This window comes from Macaca mulatta, chromosome 8 (assembly GCF_049350105.2).
Source record: "Macaca mulatta isolate MMU2019108-1 chromosome 8, T2T-MMU8v2.0, whole genome shotgun sequence".
Taxonomy (NCBI): domain Eukaryota; kingdom Metazoa; phylum Chordata; class Mammalia; order Primates; family Cercopithecidae; genus Macaca; species Macaca mulatta.
This window is the reverse complement of record NC_133413.1, coordinates 145,040,871-145,063,026: the sequence shown is the minus strand read 5'-3', so window position 1 is coordinate 145,063,026 and position 22,156 is coordinate 145,040,871. Positions and strand designations below refer to the sequence as shown.

The 22,156-nt window shown below is 45.3% G+C and overlaps 1 protein-coding gene across 2 annotated transcripts in view; it reads left to right on the top strand.

The window, feature by feature from the left end:
• The window catches only part of ZFAT (zinc finger and AT-hook domain containing), a 236,029-nt gene that overhangs the window by 31,823 nt on the left and 182,050 nt on the right, over nt 1–22,156 (top strand). For both annotated transcript variants that reach the window (XM_077942881.1, XM_015146035.3), the window contains exon 2: nt 17,483–17,659. In XM_077942881.1, the coding sequence (XP_077799007.1) occupies nt 17,483–17,659 (177 nt within the window). The remainder of the gene's footprint in view (nt 1–17,482; nt 17,660–22,156) is intronic.

Here is a 22,156-nt window from a genome sequence, read left to right as displayed (position 1 = left end):
CTGTGTGAGTGAAGTGTAGAAAGCTTCCCGCCATTTACATCCCTTTACCCTCCCTCATTTTTTAAAAAAGGTACTCAAATATGTTAATTTTATTGTTTCTTAATATACACATTTATTTGTACTGAAAATTGTAAAAATAGCACAAAGTTTCTTTTTATTACAATCCAAATTTTTGAAATCCAGAAAATCCAATGATTATGCTCTAGCCAAACTACCCAGTGCTTTCTTTACATTCTTTCCCCACAAGTGACTTTGCTTCAAATTCCTTTTTTTTTTTTTTTTTTGGAGACAGAGTCTGACTCTGTTGCCGAGGTTGGAGTGCAGTGGCGTGATCATGGCTCACTGCAACCTCCACCTCCTGGTTTCAAACGCTTCTCCTGCCTCAGCCAACCAAGTAGCTGGGACTACAGGTGTACGCTACCTCCCCTGGCTAATTTTTTTTCTGTTTTTTTTTTTTTTTTAATTAGACTTTAAGTTCTGGGATACATGTACAGAATGTGCAGGTTTGTTTCATAGGTATACATGTGCCATGGTGGTTTGCTGCACCCGTCAACCTGTTATCTACATTAGGTATTTCTCCTAATGCTGTCCCTCCCCCCACCCCCAACCCCTGACAGGCCCCAGCGTGTGCTGTTCCCCTCCCTGTGTCCATGTGTTCTCATTGTTCAACTCCCACTTATGGGTGGGAACATGCAGTGTTTGGTTTTCTGTTCTTGTATTAGTTTGCTGAGGATAATGGTTTCTGGCTTCATCCATGTCCCTGCAAAGGACGTGAACTCATCCTTTTTTATGGCTGTGTAGTATTCCATAGTGTATAGGTGCCACATTTTCTTTATCCAGTCTATCATTGATGGGCATTTGGGTTGGTTCCAAGTCTTTGTTACTGTGAACAGTGCTGTAATAAACATACGTGTGCATGTGTCTTTACAGTATAATGTTTTGTAATCCTTTGGGTATATACCCAGTAATGGGATTGCTGGGTCAAATGGTATTTCTAGTTCTAGATCTTTGAGGAATCTCCACACTGTCTTCCACAATGGTTGAACTAATTTACACTCCCACCAACAGCGTAAAAGCGTTCCTGTTTCTCCACATCCTTTCCATCATCTGTTGTTTTCTGACTTTTTAATGATCACCATTCTAACTGGTGTGAGATGATATCTCACTGTGGTTTTGATTTGCATTTCTCTAATGACCAGTGATGAGCATTTTTTTCACAGTTGTTGGCTGCATAAATATCTTCTTTTGAGAAGTGTCTGTTCATATCCTTCACTCACTTTTTGATGGGGTTGTTTTTTTCTTGTAAATTTGTTTAAGTTCTTTGTAGATTCTGAATATTAGCCCTTTTTCAGACGGATTGCAAAATTTTTCTCCCATTCTGTAGGTTGCCTGTTGACTCTGATGATAGTTTCTTTTGCTGTGCAGAAGCTCTTTAGTTTAATTAGATCCTATTTGTCAATTTTGGCTTTTGTTGCCATTGCTTTTGGTGTTTTACTCATGCAGTCTTTGCTCATGCCTATGTCCTGAATGGTATTGCCTAGATTTTCTTCTAGGATTTTTATGGTTTTAGGTCTTACATTTAAGTCTTTAATTTATCTTGAGTTAATTTTTATATAAAGTGTAAGAAAGGGATCCAGTTTCAGCTTTCCACAGATGGATAGCCGGTTTTCCCAACACCATTTATTAAATAGGGAATCCTTTCCCCATTGCTTGTTTTTGTCAGGTTTGTCAAAGATGGTTGTAGATGTGTGGTGTTATTTCTGAGGCCTCTGTTCTGTTCCATTGGTCTATATATCTGTTTTGGTACCAGTACCATGCTGTTTTGGTTACTGTAGCCTTGCAGTATAGTTTGAAATCAGGTAGCATGATGCCCCCAGCTTTGTTCTTTTTGCTTAGGATTGTCTTGGCTATTAGGGCTCTTTTTTTGGTTCCATATGAAATTTAAAGTAGTTTTTTTCCAATTCTGTGAAGAAAGTCAGTGGTAGTTTGATGGGGATAGCATTGAATCTATAAATTACTTTGGGCATTATGGCCGTTTTCACGATATTGATTCTTCCTATCCATGAGCATTTTTCCATTTGTTTGTGTCCTCTCTTACTTCCTTGAGCAGTGGCTTGTAGTTCTCCTTGAAGAGGTCCTTCACATCCCTTGTAAGTTGTATTCCTAGGTATTTTATTCTCTTTGTAGCAATTGTGAATGGGAGTTCACTCATGATTTGGCTCTTTGTCTGTTATTGGTGTATAGGAATGCTTGTGATTTTTGCACATTTTATATCCTGAGACTTTGCTGAAGTTGCTTATCAGCTTAAGGAGGTTTGGGGCTGAGATAATGTGGTTTTCTAAATATACAATCATGTCATCTGCAGACAGAGACAATTTGACTTCCTAATTGAATACCCTTTATTTCTTTCTCTTGCCTGATCGCCCTGGCCAGAGCTTCCAATACTATGTTGAATAGGAGAGGTGAGAGAGGGCATCCTTGTCTTGTGCCAGTTGTCAAAGGGAATGCTTCCAGTTTTTGCCCATTCAGTATGATATTGGCTGTGGGTCTGTCATAAATAGCTGTTATTATTTCGAGATATGTCCCATTGATACCTAATTTATTGAGAGTTTTTAGCATGAAGGGCTGTTGAATTTTGTCAAAGGCCTTTTCAGTGTCTGTTGAGATAATCATGTGGTTTTTGTCATTGGTTCTGTTAATGTGATAGATTACATTTATTTATTTACGTATGTTGAACTAGCCTTGCATCCCAGGGATGAAGCCAACTTGATTGTGGTGAATAAGCTTTTTGATGTGCTGCTGGATTTGGTTTGCCAGTATTTTATTGAGGATTTTTCAATGTTCATCAGGGATATTGGCCTAAAATTTTGTTGTTGTTGTTGTGTCTCTGCTGGGTTTTGGTATCAGGATGATGCTGGCCTCATAAAATGAGTTAGGGAGCATTCCCTCTTTTTCTATTGTTTGGAATAGTTTCAAAAGGAATGGTACTAGCTCCTCTTCGCACCTCTAGTAGAATTTGGCTGTGAATCCATCTGGTCCTGGATTTTTTTGGTTGGTAGGCTATTAATTACTGCCTCAATTTCAGAACTTGTTATTGTTCTATTCAGGGATTCGACTTCTTCCTGGTTTAGTCTTGGGAGGATGTATGTGTACAGGAATTTGTCCATTTCTTCTAGACTTTCTAGTTTATTTGCCTAGAGGTGTTTATAGTATTTTCTGATGGTAGTTTGTATTTCTGTGGGATCAGTAGTGATAGCCCCTTTATCATTGTTTATTGTGTCTATTTGTTTCTTCTCTCTTTTCTTCTTTATTAATCTGGCTAGCAGTCTATCTATTTTGTCGATCTTTTAAAAAAACCAGCTACTGGATTCATTGATTTTTTTTTGAAGGGTTTTTCGTGTGTCTGTCTCCTTTAGTTCTGCTCTGATCTTAGTTATTTCTTGTCTTCTGCTAGCTTTTGAATTTGTTTGCTCTTGCTTCTCTAGTTCTTTTAATTGTGATGTTAGGGTGTCAATTTTAGATCTCTCCTGCTTTTTCTTGTGGGCATTTAGTGCTATAAATTTCCCTCTACACACTGCTTTAAATGTGTCCCAGAGATTCTGGTACGTTGTGTCTTTGTTCTCACTTGTTTCAAAGAACATCTTTGTATCTGCCTTTATTTCATTATTTACCCAGTAGTCATTCAGGTGCAGGTTGTTAAGTTTCCATGTAGTTGTGTGGTTTTGAGTGAGTTGATTAATCTTGAGTTCTAATTTCATTGCATTGTGGTCTGGGAGACTGTTATAATTTCTGTTCTTTTGCATTTGCTGAGGAGTGTTTTACTCCTAATTATGTGGTCAGTTTTAGAATAAGTGCAGTGTGGTGCTGAGAAGAATGTTTATTCTGTTGATTTGGGGTGGAGAGTTCTGTAGATGTCTATTAGGTCCCCTTAGTCCAGAGCTGAGCTCAAGTCCTGGATATCCTTGTTCATTTTCTGTCTCATTGATTTGTCTAATATTGACAATGGGGTGTTAAAGTCTCCCACTGTTATTGTGTTGGAGTCTAAGTCTCTTTGTAGGTCTTTAAGAAGTTGTTTTATGAATCTGCTTGCTCCTGTGTTGGATGCATATATATTTAGGATAGTTAGCTATTCTTGTTGTGTTGATCCCTTTACCATTATGTAATGGCCTTCTTTGTCTCTTTTGATCTTTGTTGGTTTAAAGTCTGTTTTATCAGAGAATAGGATTGCAACCCCTGCTTTTTTTTGTTTCCCATTTGCTTGGTAGATCTTCCTCCATCCCTTTATTTTGAGCCTATGTGTGTCTTTGCACATGAAATGGGTCTCCTGAATACAGCACACTGATGGGTCTTGACTCTATCTAATTTGCCCGTCTGTGCCTTTTAATTGGGGCATTTAGCCCATTTACATTTGAGGTTAATATTGTTATGTGTGAATTTGATCCTGTCATATGATGCTAGCTGGTTATTTTGCCCATTAGTTGATGCAGTTTCTTCATAGTCTTTGGTCTTTACAAATTGGCATGTTTCTGCAGTGGCTGGTACCGGTTGTTCCTTTCCATGTTTAGTGCTTCCTTCAGGAGCTCTTGTAAGGCAGGCCTGGTGGTGACAAAATCTCTAAGCATTTGCTTGTCTGTAAAGGCTTTTATTTCTCCTTCACTTATGAAGCTTAGTTTGGCTGGATTTGAAATTCTGGGTTGAAAATTCTTTTCTTTAAGAATGTTGAATATTGGCCCCTACTTTCTTCCGGCTTGTAGGGTTTCTGCTGAGAGATCCACTGTTAGTCTGATGGGCTTCCCTTTGTGGGTAACCCAGCCTTTCTCTGGCTGCCTTTAACATTTTTTCCTTTATTTCAACCTTGGTAAGTCTGACGATTATGTGTCTTGAGGTTGCTCATCTCAAGGAATATTCTTGTGGTGGTCTCTGTATTTCCTGAATTTGAATGTTGGCCTGCTTTGCTAGATTGGGAAGTTCTCCTGGATAATATCCTGAAGAGTGTTTTCCAACTTGGTTCCATTCTCCCTATCACTTTCAGGTACAACAATCAAACGTAGATTTGGTTTTTTCACATAGTGCCGTATTTCTTGGAGGCTTTGCTCACTTCTTTTCACTCTTTTTTCTCTAATCTTGTCTTCTTGCTTTATTTCATTGAGTTAATCTTCAATTTCTAATACCCTTTCTTCTGCTTGATTGATTTGGCCATTGATACTTGTGTATGCTTCATGAAATTTTCATGCTGTGTTTTTCGGCTCCATCAGGCCATTTATGTTCTTCTGTAAGCTGGTTATTCTTGTTAGGAATTTGTCTAACCTTTTTTTCAGGTTCTTAGCTTCCTTGCATTGGGTTAGAACATGCTCCTTTAGCTCGGAGGAGTTTGTTAGTACCCACCTTCTGAAGCCTACTTCTGTCAATTTGTCAAACTCATTCTCCGTCCAGTTTTGTTCCTTTGCTGGCCAGGAGTTGTGATCCTTTGGAGAAGAGGTGTTCTGGTTTTTGGAATTTTCAGCCTTTTTGCGCTGGTTTCTCCCCATCTTTGTGGGTTTATCTACCTTTGGTCTTTGATGTTGGTGATGTTGATACTATTCCTTTCTGTTTGTTAGTTTTCCTTCTAACAGGCCCCTCTCCTGCAGGTCTACTGGAGTTTGCTGGAGGTCCACTCCAGACCCTGTTTGCCTTGGTATCACCAACAGAGGCTGCAGAACAACAAAGAGTGCTGCCTGTTCTTACTTCTGGAAGCTTTGTCCCAGAGGGGAAGCTGCCAGATGCCAGCCAGAGCTCTGCTGTATGAGGTGTCTGTTGACTCCTACTGGGAGGTGTGTCCCAGTCTGGATACACGGTGGGTCAGGGACCCCCTTGAGGAGGCAGTCTGTCCATTATCAGAGCTCAAACACTGTGCTGTGAGAACCGCTTCTCTCTTCAGAGCTGTCAGGCAGGGAGGTTTAAGTCTGCTGAGGCTCCACCCGCAGCCGCCCCTTCCCCCAGGTGCTCTGTCCCAGGGAGCTGTGGTGGGGTCCATCCAGTTCAGACTTCCTGGCAGCTTTGTTTACACCGTGAGGGTAAAACTGCCTACTCAGGCCTCAGCAATGGCGATGCCCCTTTCCCCACCAAGCTCTAGTGTCCCAGGTCGACCTCAGACTGTGAGAATTTCAAGCCAGAATTTCAAGCCAGTGGATCTTAGCTTGCTGGGCTCTGGGGGTGGGACCTGCCGAGCCAGGCACTGGTGACAATCTCTGGGTCTGCCAATTGCAAAGACCATGGGAAAAGCGCAGTACCTGGGCTGGAATGCACTGTTCTTCCCGGTACAGTCTCTCATGGCTTCCCTTGGCCAGAAAAGGGAAAATCTCCTGACCTTTGCACTTTCCAGTGAGGCGATGCCCCACCCTACTTTGGCTCACTCTCTGTGGGCTGCACCCACTATCCAGCCAGACCCAATGAGATGAACTGGGTACCTCGGTTGGAAATGCAGGAATTACCTGCCTTCTGCTTTGATCTCACTGGGAGCTGCAGACTGAAGCTGTTCCTATTCGGCCATCTTGCCAGCTACCTTAGTTTTTCCTATTTTTAGTAGAGACGGGGTTTCACCATTTGGCCAGGCTGGTCTTGAACTCTTGACCTCAGGTGATCTGCCTGCCTCGGCCTCCCAAAGTGCTGGGATTACAGGTGTGAGCCACTGTGCCTGGCCTGGTTCAAATTCTTGATGTTGGGTTTCCTGTCACTGACTTTAGGCTTCTAAAATACATGGGAATACTTATGTCCTTTTGGTGCTTTTTTAGGTCAAATCAGTGAGTAGAGCTAAAATATACTGAGGTTATTCAAATACATTTAAACTACACGGATCACTTATAAATTACTGGTATCATGGTAGGAAGGAAAAAAGATACAAGAAGACAAAACACATCATAGAATTCATTATCAAAATTATTGGTATATAGTCTATTCTAGCTATATATCCTTTTATGTAAAATTACCAGCAAGAAAGAAAAGCACAAGAATAAGGTTTAAGGCTGAAGTGACTTGGTGTCATAATCCCTGATTCTAGCATTCCCAGAAGGATCCTATCTGTTAAATATGCGGAAACTGCAGCAACATTGGAGTGGTTCACTTCTTCGTTCATTCTGACGTCCCTTAAGCCGAGTGTTTGTTAGTTCTCTTTCAAGCCTAGGAACTATGCTGAGTAATGGGTGTCTCAATTTTGCCATTCTTTCTTTCTGCATAGATAGCAATGTTTTTACTCCTCTCTTCTTGTAAAGCAAGTCATCTCTGATTTACTTGAGGATCGTTGCTCTTATATCCTATTGTTGGGGTGAACCTGTGGTAGAAGGGAAGGGAATTCAGTACAAGGGTTGATAGTCAAGTTATGAAGGTTCTTTATCAACATCTCAGAGCAGAAGTTTGAGAGGACCCCCTCCCTCATTCATGGTATAATTGTTGTAAGTATTTCTTCTGCATACATTGAGAACTACTTCCCACAGAGATAGACCTTTTGTTTCAACTGTCAAACATAATTTAGAAAACCTAAGAGGAAAGTCTGGTGTATTTACTCATATTTTTATACTTTCCTTTCTTCTTTCTTTCTTTTTGATGTTCTAAGATTTATTGTTTTTATATTTTTTTCCTGTTTAGGAAACTTCCTGTAGCCATTCTATTAGGTGATATCTACTGGTGACAAATTACGCCAATTTTTCTTCCTTTGAGAATGTCTTGATTTCCCCTCCATTCCTGAAGGGTATTTTCACTGGACATGGAATTTTAGGCGGACAGTTCTTTTCTTTCAACATTTGAAAATGCTGTGCCATTTCCTTCTGGGTTCCATTGTATCTGATGATAAATCTGCTGTCATTCACATAATTTTCCTCTGTAGACTTTTTTTCTTGTTACTTCTACATTTTGTCTTTAGTTTTCAGAGATTTGATTATGATGTGTCTTGGCATGGATTTCTTTTTTTTAAATTATTTTACTTTAAGTTCTTGGATACTTGTGCAGAACGTGAAGGTTTGTTATGTAGGTATATATGTGCCCCGGTGGATTGCTGCACCTGTCAACCTGTCATCTATGTTTTAAGCCCAGCATGCATTAGCTGTTTGTCCTAATGTTCTCCTTCCCCTTTCCCCCCAGCCCCCAACAGGCCCCAGTGTGTGATGTTCCCCTCCCTGTGTCCATGTGTTCTCATTGTTCAACTCCCACTTATGAGTGAGAACATGTGGTATTTAGTTTTCTGTTCGTGGTTAGTTTGCTGATAATGATGGTTTCCAGCTTCATCCATGTCCCTTCAAAGGACACGAACTCATTCTTTTTTATGGCTGTACTTGGCATGGATTTTTTTGGATTTATCCTGTCTGGGGTTTGCTCAGCTTCTTGAATTAGTGGATTTATATCTTTTGTCAAATTTGGGAAGTTTCCAGCTGTAATTTCTTTGAATACTTGCCCAGTTCTATTCTCTTTTTCTTTTTTTGGGACTCATGTCACAAATGTTAATCTTTTGTGATAGTCCCACAGGTCCTTGGGGGCTCTGTTCTTTTCTTTTTCAATCTCTTTTCTTTGTTATTTTTCTCTCCTTTTCATTCTGCTTTGAGCCCATCCATTGAAAGTTTTGTTGTTGCTGTATTTTTCTGTTCTAAAATTTTCATTTGGGTTTTCTTTATATCTCTGATTTCTTTTCTGAGATGCAGTGTTTTTTTGCTTGTTGTAGAGAGGCTTGTCCTTTATCATGAAGGCATTTTTGTGATGGCTACTTTAAGTCCTTATCAATTAATTCTGACATCTGTGCCACCTAGTATTGGTGTCTGTTAATTGTTTTTTCTCATTACAATTGATATTTTCCTGGTCTTGGAAAATCATGAGGAATGATTTTTAATCGAATCTTGGGCATTTTCGATATTATGTTACGAAGGTCTGGATCTTATTTAAATCTTCGGTTTTAGCAGGCTCCATCTGACACTGCTCTGGTGGGGACGAGGGGGTACTGCCTTATTACTGCCAGTGTGGGGTGGAAGTTCAGGTTCCCCACTCAGTCTCTTTGATGCCTGTAGAAAAGTGCACCTCATTACTGGTGGATGGGGGTGGGAGTTCAGGCTCCCAGCTGGACCTCTGCTGCTGATACCAGTCCTAGCTAGAAGGGGCAAGGGTGCCTTAGTACTACCCTCCATGGGGCCTCCAGTGACACTTCAGTGTGCAGGGATAGCTTCATTACTGCTGAATGCTGGTGAACGTCTTGGCTCTGTACTGGGCCTTCTGTGCCACTAGCCCAGCTGGGAATGGGAAGGGGTGCTCTGTTCACTGCTGGGTAGTGTATTTTGAGTTTTTACTTGGGGCCCCTGAGACCCTCAACAATACCAGTGATCTCCTCTGCTGTCCTTCTGTGTCAAGCCCAGCCTGCAGGACCTCAAGGGAGGCAGAGGGGTATGGAGGGGCACAGGGCTCTGGGGACCCCCGTGGGGAAGGGTTTGTACAAGGTTTTGTTGCTATGAAGGTGATATTCGTCCCTGTTCCTGTCCATCTCTCTCTGTCTATGATGCACAGCAGAAGGTCTGGAAGGATGTAGGCACCACACTGTGCTCAGTGATGCTCTGACTCTCAGAGGGGATGCTTGGGGGTTGTCTGTATTCTATAGACTGCTGTTTTGTTTACTGTTACCATCAACATGTACTCCTATGTACCTTTTATAATGAACAATAATGGAAATATTAAAAGCTGGTGTAAGGGCTGGTGGGGGACCCCATAATGCCTGAACCCTGTCTTGTTCCACTCATCCTGCCCTTGAGACTCCCGCCAGGTGGACGTACAGAGGACAGCAGCAGCAGGAGGAGGACACTCTGCCTCGTGTGCAGGGTGCCAGAGCATCCTGTGAGCTGGCTGGATGTGAGCTGGCTGTGAGCATCTGTGACTCCAGCTCAAGGCCCAACTGACCCTTATCACCCTTTTCCTTGAGGGCCTGAAAGTTGGGGAGGGGTCCCTCAGAGCAGGCCAGCTTCAGCTGATCATGTCTGCGGCCCATGGCTAGAGCACCAGCCACCTTCTGCTGCATCCAGGAACCTTCCCAGTGCAAGGGACTCAGTCTCCACCTCGGGGCCTATGAATTCATATTCCAGTTCACAGCTGCCTTCTGGAAGGAGTTGGGTCAAAACACCTTGCTTGTCCCAGGGTCCCAGAGCAGGCAGGGGGGTCAGAGGTTGCAGACAGGACCTGGCTGTTCTTGGCTGGGAATGTTTACAAATCAGAGATCAGAAATGAGGACTTATTAGTACAGTTATTTTAGGATTTTCCACTTTAATAGTACAGCGTAGCTGGCTAAAACCTGGAATTGAATTAGTAGGAATTGAATGCTCAAACCCTGAACTTTCGTGATTTTCTTTGTGCTGAATATGTCATTTTCCCTTTGAATTCTTTTCATAAGGTTGAGTGCACAGTAATTGGACCTAAAAATGCATCCAAATTATAGCATCTTCATCAGGATTAGCTGACAACATAATTATGAGTATATTTCAGGGTGCAAGATAATATTTTTTTCATATTAGTCCACTATAGAAAACAAAAGTGCCTCCTTTGTTGTTATTTTGGTGGATTAACAATTCTTAATATTTGGGGGATGCAGCCTGACCCCGCGCCCTCTCTGTGTGCTTTGGCATTTTGCCGTTTATATGCGGCTTTATGAACGTCCCCAGTGAGTGCAGCTGCCCTCCCTGTGGGAGGCCTGGGAGGCACTCATAGGTTCTGTTGGAAAGGGTGCACCGTGCTCTCTGCTCTGGGCTTTTGGAACAGGCTGCTTTTATTAGAGATTGCAATGGTAGGAGCAACACAGAGCGCCCCCTGGGGAGCCTGGCTGTCAGGACCAGCCCTGTGACCAAGACCCCTGCTCCCTTGGGGAGTTTTTGTGGTCTCGTGGGCTCTGTGTGGCCATATGTTCTTTACTGGCGCTGACCCTGCACAGGCCATGTAGCCCTGTGGAGCCCTGGGCCTGGGTCAGGGAGATCCCGGTTCTGCTTGCCGCTGCACTTCCCTGGCTGAGGGGAGGCTAGCTCCTCTGACCCTCCATCCTGTATTGTAGAATGGGGATCATGGGCTGGCCAACAGAGAGGTGGGGCATTGAATGAGGAAGTGTTCGTAGGGGTGGGGTGGGGTCGGGGTTAGAGCCCATGCCTGATGCACTCTGGAGTCTGGGAGCCCCTCCCGTGACCTCCTGTGCAGGTCTGGCTGCCTTTCAAGATCCATTCAAGTGCCTTCTCCCATAATTTCCCAGGCACCTCAGCCAAGGCTTTCCCCTTTCCTCTGCTCATGGTCTTTATGATTTGCAGTGTGCGACTCAGCTTCCTCATTAGTTGAACACCTATCATGTGCCAGGCTGGGGACATGGACTTGAATAAGATGCCATCCTTGCCTGGACTTGAATAAGACACCATCCTTGCCTGAGCAGCTTAGAGTGGATCCTCCTGAACCGTGTTGGATCTGTTGTGTTATCCTTCACCTTGTTTTTAGAAGGCCTAGCAGTCTTTCTGATTTTTAAATGTTATTTAGACTCATTGTAGAAAGTACAGATGTTATTATTAATTATTATTATTATTATTTTGAGACAGAGTCTTGCTCTGTCACCCAGGCTGGAGTACAGTGACACGATCTCAGCTCACTACATCCTCCACCTCCCAGGTTCAAGCAATTCTCCTGCCTCAGCCTCTCGAGTAGCTGGGATTATAGGTGCACGCCACCACATCCAGCTAATTTTTTGTATTTTTAGTAGAGACGGGGTTTTGCCATCTTGGCCAGGCTGGTTTCGAACTCCTCACCTCGTGATCTGCCCACCTTGCCTTCCCAAAGTGCTGGGATTACAGGCAGAAGTTATTTTTTAAAAAAGTTTCACAGTGAAAATTTTGGTGTATTTCCTTTCATCCTGGCCAGCTCTCCTTCCTTCCATCTATTCATAAATAATATCTATCCATTAATAAAAAAATTGTATTCATACCAAATAGCTGAGTATTCCATTCTTTAAAACTTAGTGTTCATTATGAGTGTTTCCCTGTGCCATTCAGTATTCTTTGAAATACGATTTTCAGTGGCTGTATCATAATTTGTTTTGTGAGTGTCAGGATTTGTCCACTGCTGAGCACTTCGGTCGCTTCTGGGAACTTGCTATTATAAATACTTGTGTGTTGAGTATCTTAGTGCACAATCCCTGTTCTCATTTTGGATGATCACGAAGGCAGGATCTCAAGGAGGAAAACCACTGGTCAGAAGTTATGAGCGAGTGTCTTTGAGGCTCTGGACCCCTTTGCCATGGCAGTGTTGGTTCATGAGAGCAGCAGCCTCTACCACCCTTATGCATGTCTGTGCGTGTTTGTCTGCTGCAGAGCAGCTTTGTAGGGAGAAGCGGTCTTGGGCATTGGGCTGGTCCCGAAAGCCAGACCCCCGGGAAAACTCTGAGCAGTCCTCTGTGGGCAGATGACCCAAAAGAGGCTGCCTTGCAGGCCAGAGAGATGTGGAGGCTTAGGACACACTGAGCTGCCTCCCCACTGGCCTTTTTACATGCTCTCTGCACACTCTCTCTGCCCGCTCTCCTCCCTGCTGACCAGACCTCTTTTTATTTTGTAATTTAAATATGATGCTGGCGTTTTACTCAAAGGCTTGGAAGATTGTCAGCTGGTAAAAGTCATTTGTCCAGTGTAGCCAGTGCTTGGCAGTGACCATTGTCACCCAGACGGCCAAAGGATGCTTCCTTTTGTTAGAGCAAACCTTCCCCAGGCCTGATGAGGGTGCCTGCTTTCTGAACATCCCTGCCTTGATCTCAGCCACCTTGGGCGTCTCTGTGGCCATGTTAGGGAAATCTCACTTTCTGAGGTTACCAGTATCTTCCTCATGGCTGGATCCAGTGCCTGCCCTCCCCATCCTTGCTGCGTTTTTCAGGAGCAGCCCCTCTTCTCTTCCACCTTCTCCCTAAGGGCTTTCTCTGTCACTAAGGACTCGGTCTTCTGTTTGTTGCTTGCTATGAGCTGAATGTTTGTTTCCCCCTAAAATTCATAGATCAAAACCTACCCTCCAATGTGATGGCCTAGCAGGTGGGGCCTTTGGGAGGTGGTCAGGTCATGAGGGTGGGGCCCCTGTGAATGGAATTCGTGCCTTTATGAAAGAAACCCCAAAGAGCTACCTTGCCCTTTCCACCATGTGACGACACAGCAAGAAGGCACCAGCTTTGAACCAGGAAGTGGCCCTCGCCAGGCATTGATTCTGCCCGTGCCTCTATCTCAGACTTCCCAGCCTCCAGAACTGTGAGAAATACAATTCTCTTAATAAGCCACAAAATGTGGCATTTTGTGATAGCTACTCGGATGGACTGAGCCAGGGCCTTTGGAAGGATTTGGCTTCTTGACACTTTCCATCTTTAGGCTTGATGCTCCTCCTTGGGTCCTGACCCCATTTCTCTGCCCCACTGTAGCTGAACCCCACCCTGTCTTGCGCTGCCTTCTCCTAGTAGGCATCTGCATGCTGACATCCTGCCCAAACCACTTGATCCTGCCCATCAGACCTGTCCTTGCTCCCTTGGGGGCACATCTGCCTCCCCTGTCTCTGTTGTTGGCCGTGTCTAGTCAGTGATGGTCTCATACCTGCTTGGCCTGACTCCTCTGCAGACCTGTGTCTCAGGCCATCATCTCTGCTCTCATCTCCGGACAGGCTCTTTGGTGTCAGTCCCACCCGTCTTGGGTGGATGTACTCCTTCCTTCTCCCTCCCTCATTCCGCCATAGCCACTTGCTGTCCTCCATGTGTACTGAGGTGTCCAAGGCTAGCCAGATGCTGTTTCCAGTGACCTCACATTCTAGGGGGAGCCATGTGATGGGGCCATGCTGCGTCCAGGGTATGGACACGCAGGGGAACTGGCGCAGCTCAGGCACGTGGGGCCTCTCCTTCGGGGCCAGCCCCTTCAGACACGGTTTCTCCTTGCCTTTGCTCTGCTGGTGGACTCCTGGTTCTCTCAGGAGCTGCCAGTGCCTGCTCAGTGACTGTGCTGGGGAACTCTGTCCCTGTGTTGTCAGCAGATCCACTCCTTTCCCTTCCTCCTGCCTCCATGGCACTCCGTGTATTTCCTCCCTGAGCCTGCATGTCTCCTGCCCACACACCCTTCCTGGAGTTTCACTGTCCTGCAGCACTGAGCTCTGGTTGTCCCTCAGCTGAGAAGCCTCTCCTGTCCATGGCAGCCTGTCCAGATCGGGATCCACCCCACTCTCATGGCCCACGTCACATGGCGGAGCCTTCTGTTATGTGAGAGTTGTTCCAGGTTCCCGTGTTTGTCTCTGCCTCTACCTCGGGAGCTCCAGGTCCAGTCTCCCTGCTTGAGAGAGCTGAGCACACAGACACATCTGTTACGCAAATTCATAACAGATGGCCAAGGCCAGGTGCCACCCAGGGTCCTCAGGCCTTAGGTGGTGTGGAACAGCCAAGCAGTAGTTTATTTCTGGTAGTCTCCAACACTTTCTCATATACAAATGCAAAATAGTTTTATTTATGTAATCTCTAGGCAGTGCTTGGTGTGCCTTTGAACTAGGAGACCCCTTGTAATAGCCCTGTGGTCCCCAGAAGTTCAGCTCTGTTACATGTCACAGAAGTCCCATTTTCCTGAGAGCATCCTAGGAACCAAGAATACTTACAGGTATTGGGAAATAATTTCAGTAAAAACCATTACATGAGATTGTTCTGTGGCATGTCTGTCTCTCCAGTGAGTTGGTGGCCTCCTCTTGTGGCAGGGCCTGGACCTCATGCCCGATTCATCTCTGTCTGCAGTGTCTGGGGTGGGGCCCACCTGTGGTTACTGCTCAATGAATGCTGAAATGAACACATCTGAAGTTGATATGTGCTTTGGGGATTATGCTCTTTGCTGTAATGAGTTTTATTGCAGATGTTGCTGGGTGTAGAGTCTTAAGTATTTTAGCTATAACTTGGAGAAACTCAGCTCATGGGCTGTAGCCAAACGTAACTCGTGTCAAATGCAGGTAGGAGAGAATCTGGTCCCTGCCTCTTGCCCATGATGACTTGAGCAAGTTGCTTTTCCTCTTTCAGCCTCAGTTTCCTCCGCCGTGGACCAGGGATTGCAAACCCTTTTCTGCCTAAATCACTGGGTTATTGTAGGAGTAGCAGGAAGCACATTGAAAACAACGTGGCCTCCTATAAAGAAAAATGTATTACTCTAATCTCTTCTTGTTTGGGAAGCATTTTGGGTTCCTTAGGAATAGAGTGTTTCCCGGAAAAAACAATATCGATTGGCAGTATCTGTGAGAGATTTTCATTGATGAAGCGATGTTCTGCTTTGTTAAATTTTGATTTCATGTGTTGTTGGTAGAAAAGAATTCTCTTAGGTCGTTACCTCCCTGTTAGTTCACGGAGAAAGTCTTTCTGTGAATCCAGGGAGGGTCTTGCTCCTGGGACTCCAGTGCCTTCCAAGGGCTCCACCTTCACACCAGCAAGGCCGGGTTGGCCTATTGCCTTTCCTCCTTATTTCTGGTAGGAGAGTTTTACTGTAAAGAGGAGAGAAATGGGGTGGGAGAGTGGGGATCAGGAGATTTTTTTTTTTTTTTTTTTTTCTGAGACGGAGTCTCGCTCTGTCACCCAGGCTGGAGTGCAGTGGCGTGATCTCGGCTCACTGCAAGCTCCGCCTCCCGGGTTCATGCCATTCTCCTGCCTCAGCCTCCCGAGTAGCTGGGACTACAGGCGCCTGCCACCATGCCCGGCTAATTTTTTGTGTTTTTAGTAGAGACAGGGTTTCACCGTGTTAGCCAGGGTGGTCTCAAACTCGTGACCTCGTGATCCACCTGGCTCGAACTCCCAAAGTGCTGGGATTACAGGCCACTGTGAGCCACCGTGCCCGGCCGATGTTTTCGTTTTGAGATGGGAGAATAAGAGTACGCTTATAGGCCAGTGGAAAGATCTAGTACAGAGGGAAGAATTGATGACCTGGAGAATGATTATCAGAGAGGGTGGGTTCTGCACACACAAGCCATCATGTACCCTTTGTCTAGTAACCTTCCCATGCAGGGCTGTGGGAGCATCTTCCTGGGTGCAGGCAATCAGGGATGCACTATCTTTAGAGAATTTGAAAGTAATGATCACATAATTGAAGTGTTTGTCTGCTTTTAGTATCTCCATGAACCAGCAATTCCAGACAATATCAGAGATGTGATAGCTCTGCTCTGGGATGGGCCACTGCCCTCACCCGCACACCTCGTGTCTCCCTCATTATGCCCACCCTCACGCTAGCAGGAGCAAGGTGGGGAGACAGCTGAAGATGCAGGTGGGCTGAAAGGGGTGGCAAGGGCAGTTGTTTTCTGGATGCTTCCAGTGAGATATGAAGCAAGGTCCGCTGTTGAGAGTGAGGAGCGAGGAGGATGAGATACTTGCTCACCATCACCAGGGAGCACAGAGCTCGTATGATTGCCATGTATTTGTCCAGCATCGCTAGGCAGTAAATGGCGTAGAAGTTGCATGTGACTTCCAGGCAGCGTTGAGAATCCCCAGGAGGCTGGTGAGGGGGATTCTGAGGGGAGCCAGGTGTGGCTTGCCAGCTGTCCAGATGCTGGACGAGGACACACCATGGGTGCAGAGTTGCGCCGAGTCAGTGTTGTGCTTTCTGAGTGCCCGCTGGGTTCTTGCTGCTGAATAGGCATGTTCTATCCCCAAAGTTCCTATGGATTCCAGCAACTGACAGATGACTGCTTCTCTGAGGTCCGCAGCTTTCCAGCATTTAGGGATGAGTTGGGAATTTAACCTGGGCCTTTTGGCTCCAGAGCCGTTGTCCTTTTCAGTGGACAAAGCCACTTCCTTTCAGTCTAATACTACAAAGATCTGGCTTTTAATTGTTATTGTATCCTGAATTTAATGTTTTGTTATATATCTTTATTTTATCAGTCTAAAAAGTGAGTGTTTTATTTCCCTCATTATGTCTCCCTGTCTTATCATAATGAGATGAACTATTGGTACATTTTTTGAATAATAAGAATGCTTTAAATAGGAATTCAGTGGCTTTAAAGAGGCAACAGCTTCCCATCGTTTGATTGAAAGGTGCTTGCCTCTTGAGAAATGCTATTGTGGTCAGTTTTTCCTTGCATCTAATTTGAGAGAGTCTAGCAAGACTCCTTAATTGCCATCAGTGTGCAGTTCATTCATTTGAGGGGTAGGATTTAGTTTTTCAAGTTGCATATTTGTTTTTTACTTGGCTGTACTTATCCCAGAATCTGGGCTGATGAGTAGATTTGGGTAGCGAGGAGGTTTGTATTAGATACTATCCAGAAGGACTGAGGGTTGAGATACTGAATAAAGAACTTTCTGGCCCCTGGAATTCCCTGAAGATGAAAGTGAGTGGCCTGCCGTGGAGGTGACTGCCAGAGGGACACAATCTGGTAGAGGCTGGTGATGGCTCAGAAGGGCAGCTTTTGGTATTTTCTTTGGCAATTGGAAGTAATAATTGTTTATGTGGAGATGAAATAACATATTTTCCTTTTTTTTTCCTTACAGAAAACACGGCCATCTTTATGTGTAAATGTTGTAACCTTTTCTCACCAAATCAGTCGGAACTCCTCTCCCACGTTTCCGAGAAGCACATGGAGGAAGGGGTTAATGTTGATGAGATTATTATTCCCCTCAGGCCTCTGAGTACACCTGAACCCCCCAGCTCAAGCAAAACCGGAGATGGTAAGGGGACTGGAGGGCGGGGCAGGATACCTTCTGACACACCTGTTGATGTTGATTTGCTCCTTGGGCATAGCAGAAGCCTAGACAATCCACATTTCCAAACCAGAAGTCACAAAAAGTGTCCAATTGTAGATACGCTCAAATAAGATTGTGTCTTTGAAATCCCATACCTGGCCCCCTGTAGGTGTCCTCCAGTGTCTGGTTGGCGAATGAATGAATGAATGAATGAATGAATAAATGAAAGGAATTGGCAGTGTTCAACAGTGTGAAAGACATGAGCTCGTTGTCAGACAAGTGTGGGTTTAACCCAGCCCTAGCACCTACTGGCCGCATTACCTGAAGCCAATGATGTTACTTCTCAAAGCCTCACTTTGCTTCTCTTGACAAATGAAGAGAAATATGCTGGTTACAAGAGGGTCTGTGAGGATGAAGTTAAAGAATACACGTACAGGACCTAAGATGATACGTGGCACACAGAACATGATAAAGGGAAGCTGTTGTTCTAACATACATGATTAATAAATAAGTCTGTATAATCTTACAACATTTTCCAATTCTTCCTGTAAACCTGGAACAAGGATTCAAATTGCAAAGCTTTGATTTGCACTGAATCCTGAATCCTTTGGGTTCATAGTCAATGTGCAAAGTGAGATGCATGTTGTCTGTAGTGTCCAGACATCTATCACTGAGTGGGTTATCAGATGCAGCAGGTGCACGGATCAGAGAAACCATCCAGGCACTGTAATTAGGTCCCCACAGACAAAAAAAAAAAAAAAAACATATAGCACATGAGGAACTGCTGCAAAGATCCTCACAAAACCCTGAGATAAAGGACAGCAGCTGGGCACCTGTGCAGAAGCCCAATACATAGCAGTCAGTGTCCCATTGCAGGGTTCATCAGCCACACTAATAATCCAGTGGCTCTTTCCTGGGAATATTCAGACTGGCATTTCTAAATAGGCTGGCTATTGATCATCTGTCGGACACCATTAACAAGGAGAGATTCCAGACAAAAAATGTTTTGGTTAATAAGTCCCTCTGGTCATTCCCAGGGTTCTCAGAGAAACATGCCTGACAGAAGATTAAGTTTTTGGAAAGTTAGGAAGTTCTGAAAGTTACTGTTAGTGGCATAAAGTGAAAAACGAAAAAGATGCAGCTAGTGGTGGGTGAAGAAGGAGCAGCAGTTAGTATTTGTTACTTCTGTCATCACCTTCAGCTAATAGCGTGTGTGTCCATGGCGTGCTCAGCCCCTCACAGGCCTTGTGAGTGGACCTGTCCTCTCCCCATTTAGAGGAAGCAGGAGTGAGGAGGAAAGTTATATGGAATTGCGTCTCAACCAGTAGCACATGCTTGAGACCCTTTGCTTTGGGGTAGAGGAGGAAAGTTTGCGTGGGGCACTGAGTGTCCGAACCTGCTTGGTGCCCGGGGCCTTGCAGTTCAGCGCCCTCCCTCTGCCCACCCAGCCTGTGTGAGACCTGACCCCTGGCCAGAAGCTTTGTGACACCCACACTCTCCATGGCCCACTTCCCTGCTAGCAGTCAGTGCCTTGCTTTCCAAAGAGTACAGCTTCACAGAGAGGGCTTTAGTCAAGAACTGTGTACCTGCCTCTGGGGTTGAATGTTGGACTCAGAAAAATGGATAATGTCTCTTGTCCAATTCATATGGCAGATAGAAGCCATGTGGATCAATGTGGAAAGAACTTCTGGATTGGGTCTTGCAAAGCTTTTAGTTCTTTGCTTATTAAGATTCTCTTCTTTCTAAATGAGATGTGAATAAGAGAGAAATTTTAATTTTTAATTTTTTCATTTTCTTTTTGAGACTGAGTCTCACTCTGTTGCCCAGGCTTGAATGCAGTGGTGTGACACTCTGTTGCCCAGGCTTGAATGCAGTGGCGTGATCTTGGCTCACTGCCACCTCTGCCTTTTGGGCTCAAGCGTTCCTCTCACCTCAGCCACCTGAGTAGCTGGGACTACAGGCGCCTGCCACCATACCCAGCTAATTTTTGTATTTTTTATAGAGACAGGGTTTCACCATGTTGCTCAGGCTGGCCTCAAACTCCTAGATTCAAGCAATCCACCCACCTAGGCCTCCCAGAATGCTGGGATTACAGGCATGAGCCACCATGCCCCACCTTTCATTTCTTTTATAAATAGGAAATGAATAAATGCTGAAAAAAGCAGAATTCACATAGAATTATGAGTGTCGGTGTTGTAAGGTGCATTTTCCGACTTCCACCCTTCCACACCTAACCAGTGTTAGTGAGAGACAGTGCCATTTTTGTAGGAGCTGGCCCTGAGCTCCTGCCCCTTCCCGGAGGTTCACCTCCCTCTCAACCATCCCCCATGCCCCTCTCCTCCCTCTCAACCATCCCCCATGCCCCTCTCCTCCCTCTCAACCATCCCTCATGCCCCACTCCTCCCTCTCAACCATCCCCCATGCCCCTCTCCTCCCTCTCAACCATCCCCCATGCCCCTCTCCTCCCTCTCAACCATCCCCCATGCCCCTCTCCTCCCTCTCAACCATCCCCCATGCCCCTCTCCTCCCTCTCAACCATCCCCCATGCCCATCTCCTCCCTCTCAACCATCCCCCATGCCCCTCTCCTCCCTCTCAACCATCCCCCATGCCCCTCTCCTCCCTCTCAACCATCCCCTATGCCCCCTCCTCCCTCTCAACCACCCCCCATGCCCCTCTCCTCCCTCTCAACCATCCCCCATGCCCCTCTCCTCCCTCTCAACCATCCCCCATGCCCCTCTCCTCCCTCTCAATCATCCCCCATGCCCCTCTCCTCCCTCTCAACCATCCCCCATGCCCCTCTCCTCCCTCTCAACCATCCCCCATGCCCCTCTCCTCCCTCTCAACCATCCCCCATGCCCCTCTCCTCCCTCTCAACCATCCCCCATGCCCCTCTCCTCCCTCTCATCACTGATCTACAGCCATGGGCCCCCGGCTGCTAGCAGAGGAGCAACTGAATGCAAATGCCATCCCTGCCTGGGAAGCCCCTTATAGGTGTTCTTGCTGGTTCACTTGTGCATGTGGCTGGGACTCACTCAGCTTGGAGTCACCCTGAGGAACACTTCTCTGGCCCCAGGTGGGGCTGCAGGACTTTTCTCTGGGTTCCCGGTACCCCACAACTAGACTTGTTTTAGTTCTCTCTCACCTGGGTGTGATTTCATTTGTCTCTGTGTTTCTCTTGCTTGTTGGGAAATGTCCCAAAGAAGGGATTTGGGCTGTTCAGCTCTTAGCCTCTGGTCCTGGCATGGGCACTGACACAGGGTATAGCCCCTTCCCTGTGTGTCCAGTGAATGGATTATCTTTTGTTGTCCTTGCTTTCTTGCCTTGGGCCTTGCTGCCCTTCCCTGTCCCAGCTGTCACCCTTCGCTCAAGAAACTTCAGTGACTTTCCCCACCCAAAGCAGGGCTCCCCAAACTCATTTGACCTGGGGACCCTTCCGACTAGCATAAGACCCCTGACTTCTATGGAGTGCTGTTGGCAGCATGGGTTCACTGGTGGGGCCCTTCTCTTGGCGCTGCAGGCTCCTTCTACAGCCGAACAGCTGGAGGTCCTCTAGGCCTCCGGCTCCTTTTTCCCTCTGTGGTGTTGCAGATGAACCCACACTTGTAAAACTTCCCTTAACTCCTCCAGGTGGACTTTGGTGCTTCTCTTGGGCGAATATACTATGGGGGTAAACCCATCAAAGCAATTACACTTTTCCTTTTACTTTTTTTTCTTCCCAGTTATAAGAGTAATTTTTTTTTTTTTTTCCTGAGTTGGAGTTTTGCTCTTGTCACCCAGGCTGGAGTGCAATGGTGCGATCTTGGCTCAGTGTAACCTCCGCCTCCCGGGTTCAAGTGATTTTCCTGCCTCGACCTCCCAAGTAGCTGGGATTACAGGTGCCCATCACCACACCCAGCTAATTTTGGTATTTTTAGTAGAGATGGGTTTGCCACATTGGCCAGGCTGGTCTCGAACTCCTGACTCCAGGTGATCCACTTGCCTCAGCCTCTCAAAGTACTGAGATTACAGGCATGAGCCCCCATGCCTGACCCTGAAATCTTGCTGTAAAAGAAAATTAAAGCAATATAATATGGGGAAAGCATGTTTTTCTAACTGCCTTCCAAGTTCTAGAAATAATGGTGCTAACAAGTGTGCTTCCAGACCTTTTTCTCTTTATATGTAAACATAAATACACTGTTATTGCTTTGTTATTTATAAGAAACAAAAATGGGATCATAATATATGTTCTACAGTCTTCAAAAAATGTCAGCAGTATATATTGGGTATTTCTTCATTTTAATTCCGACATGTCTCCTAATTTCTTTTTTTAGTTTTATTGAGGTATAATTGACAAACAAAAAGTGTATGTATTTATGGTGTATACGTGGTATTTTGATATACGTATACATTGTGAAGTCACAGCCAACTTAACTCATGTATCTATTACCCCATGTAGTTAACTTTTTTATGTGTGTGTATGTATTGTGAGAAGATCTGTTCTT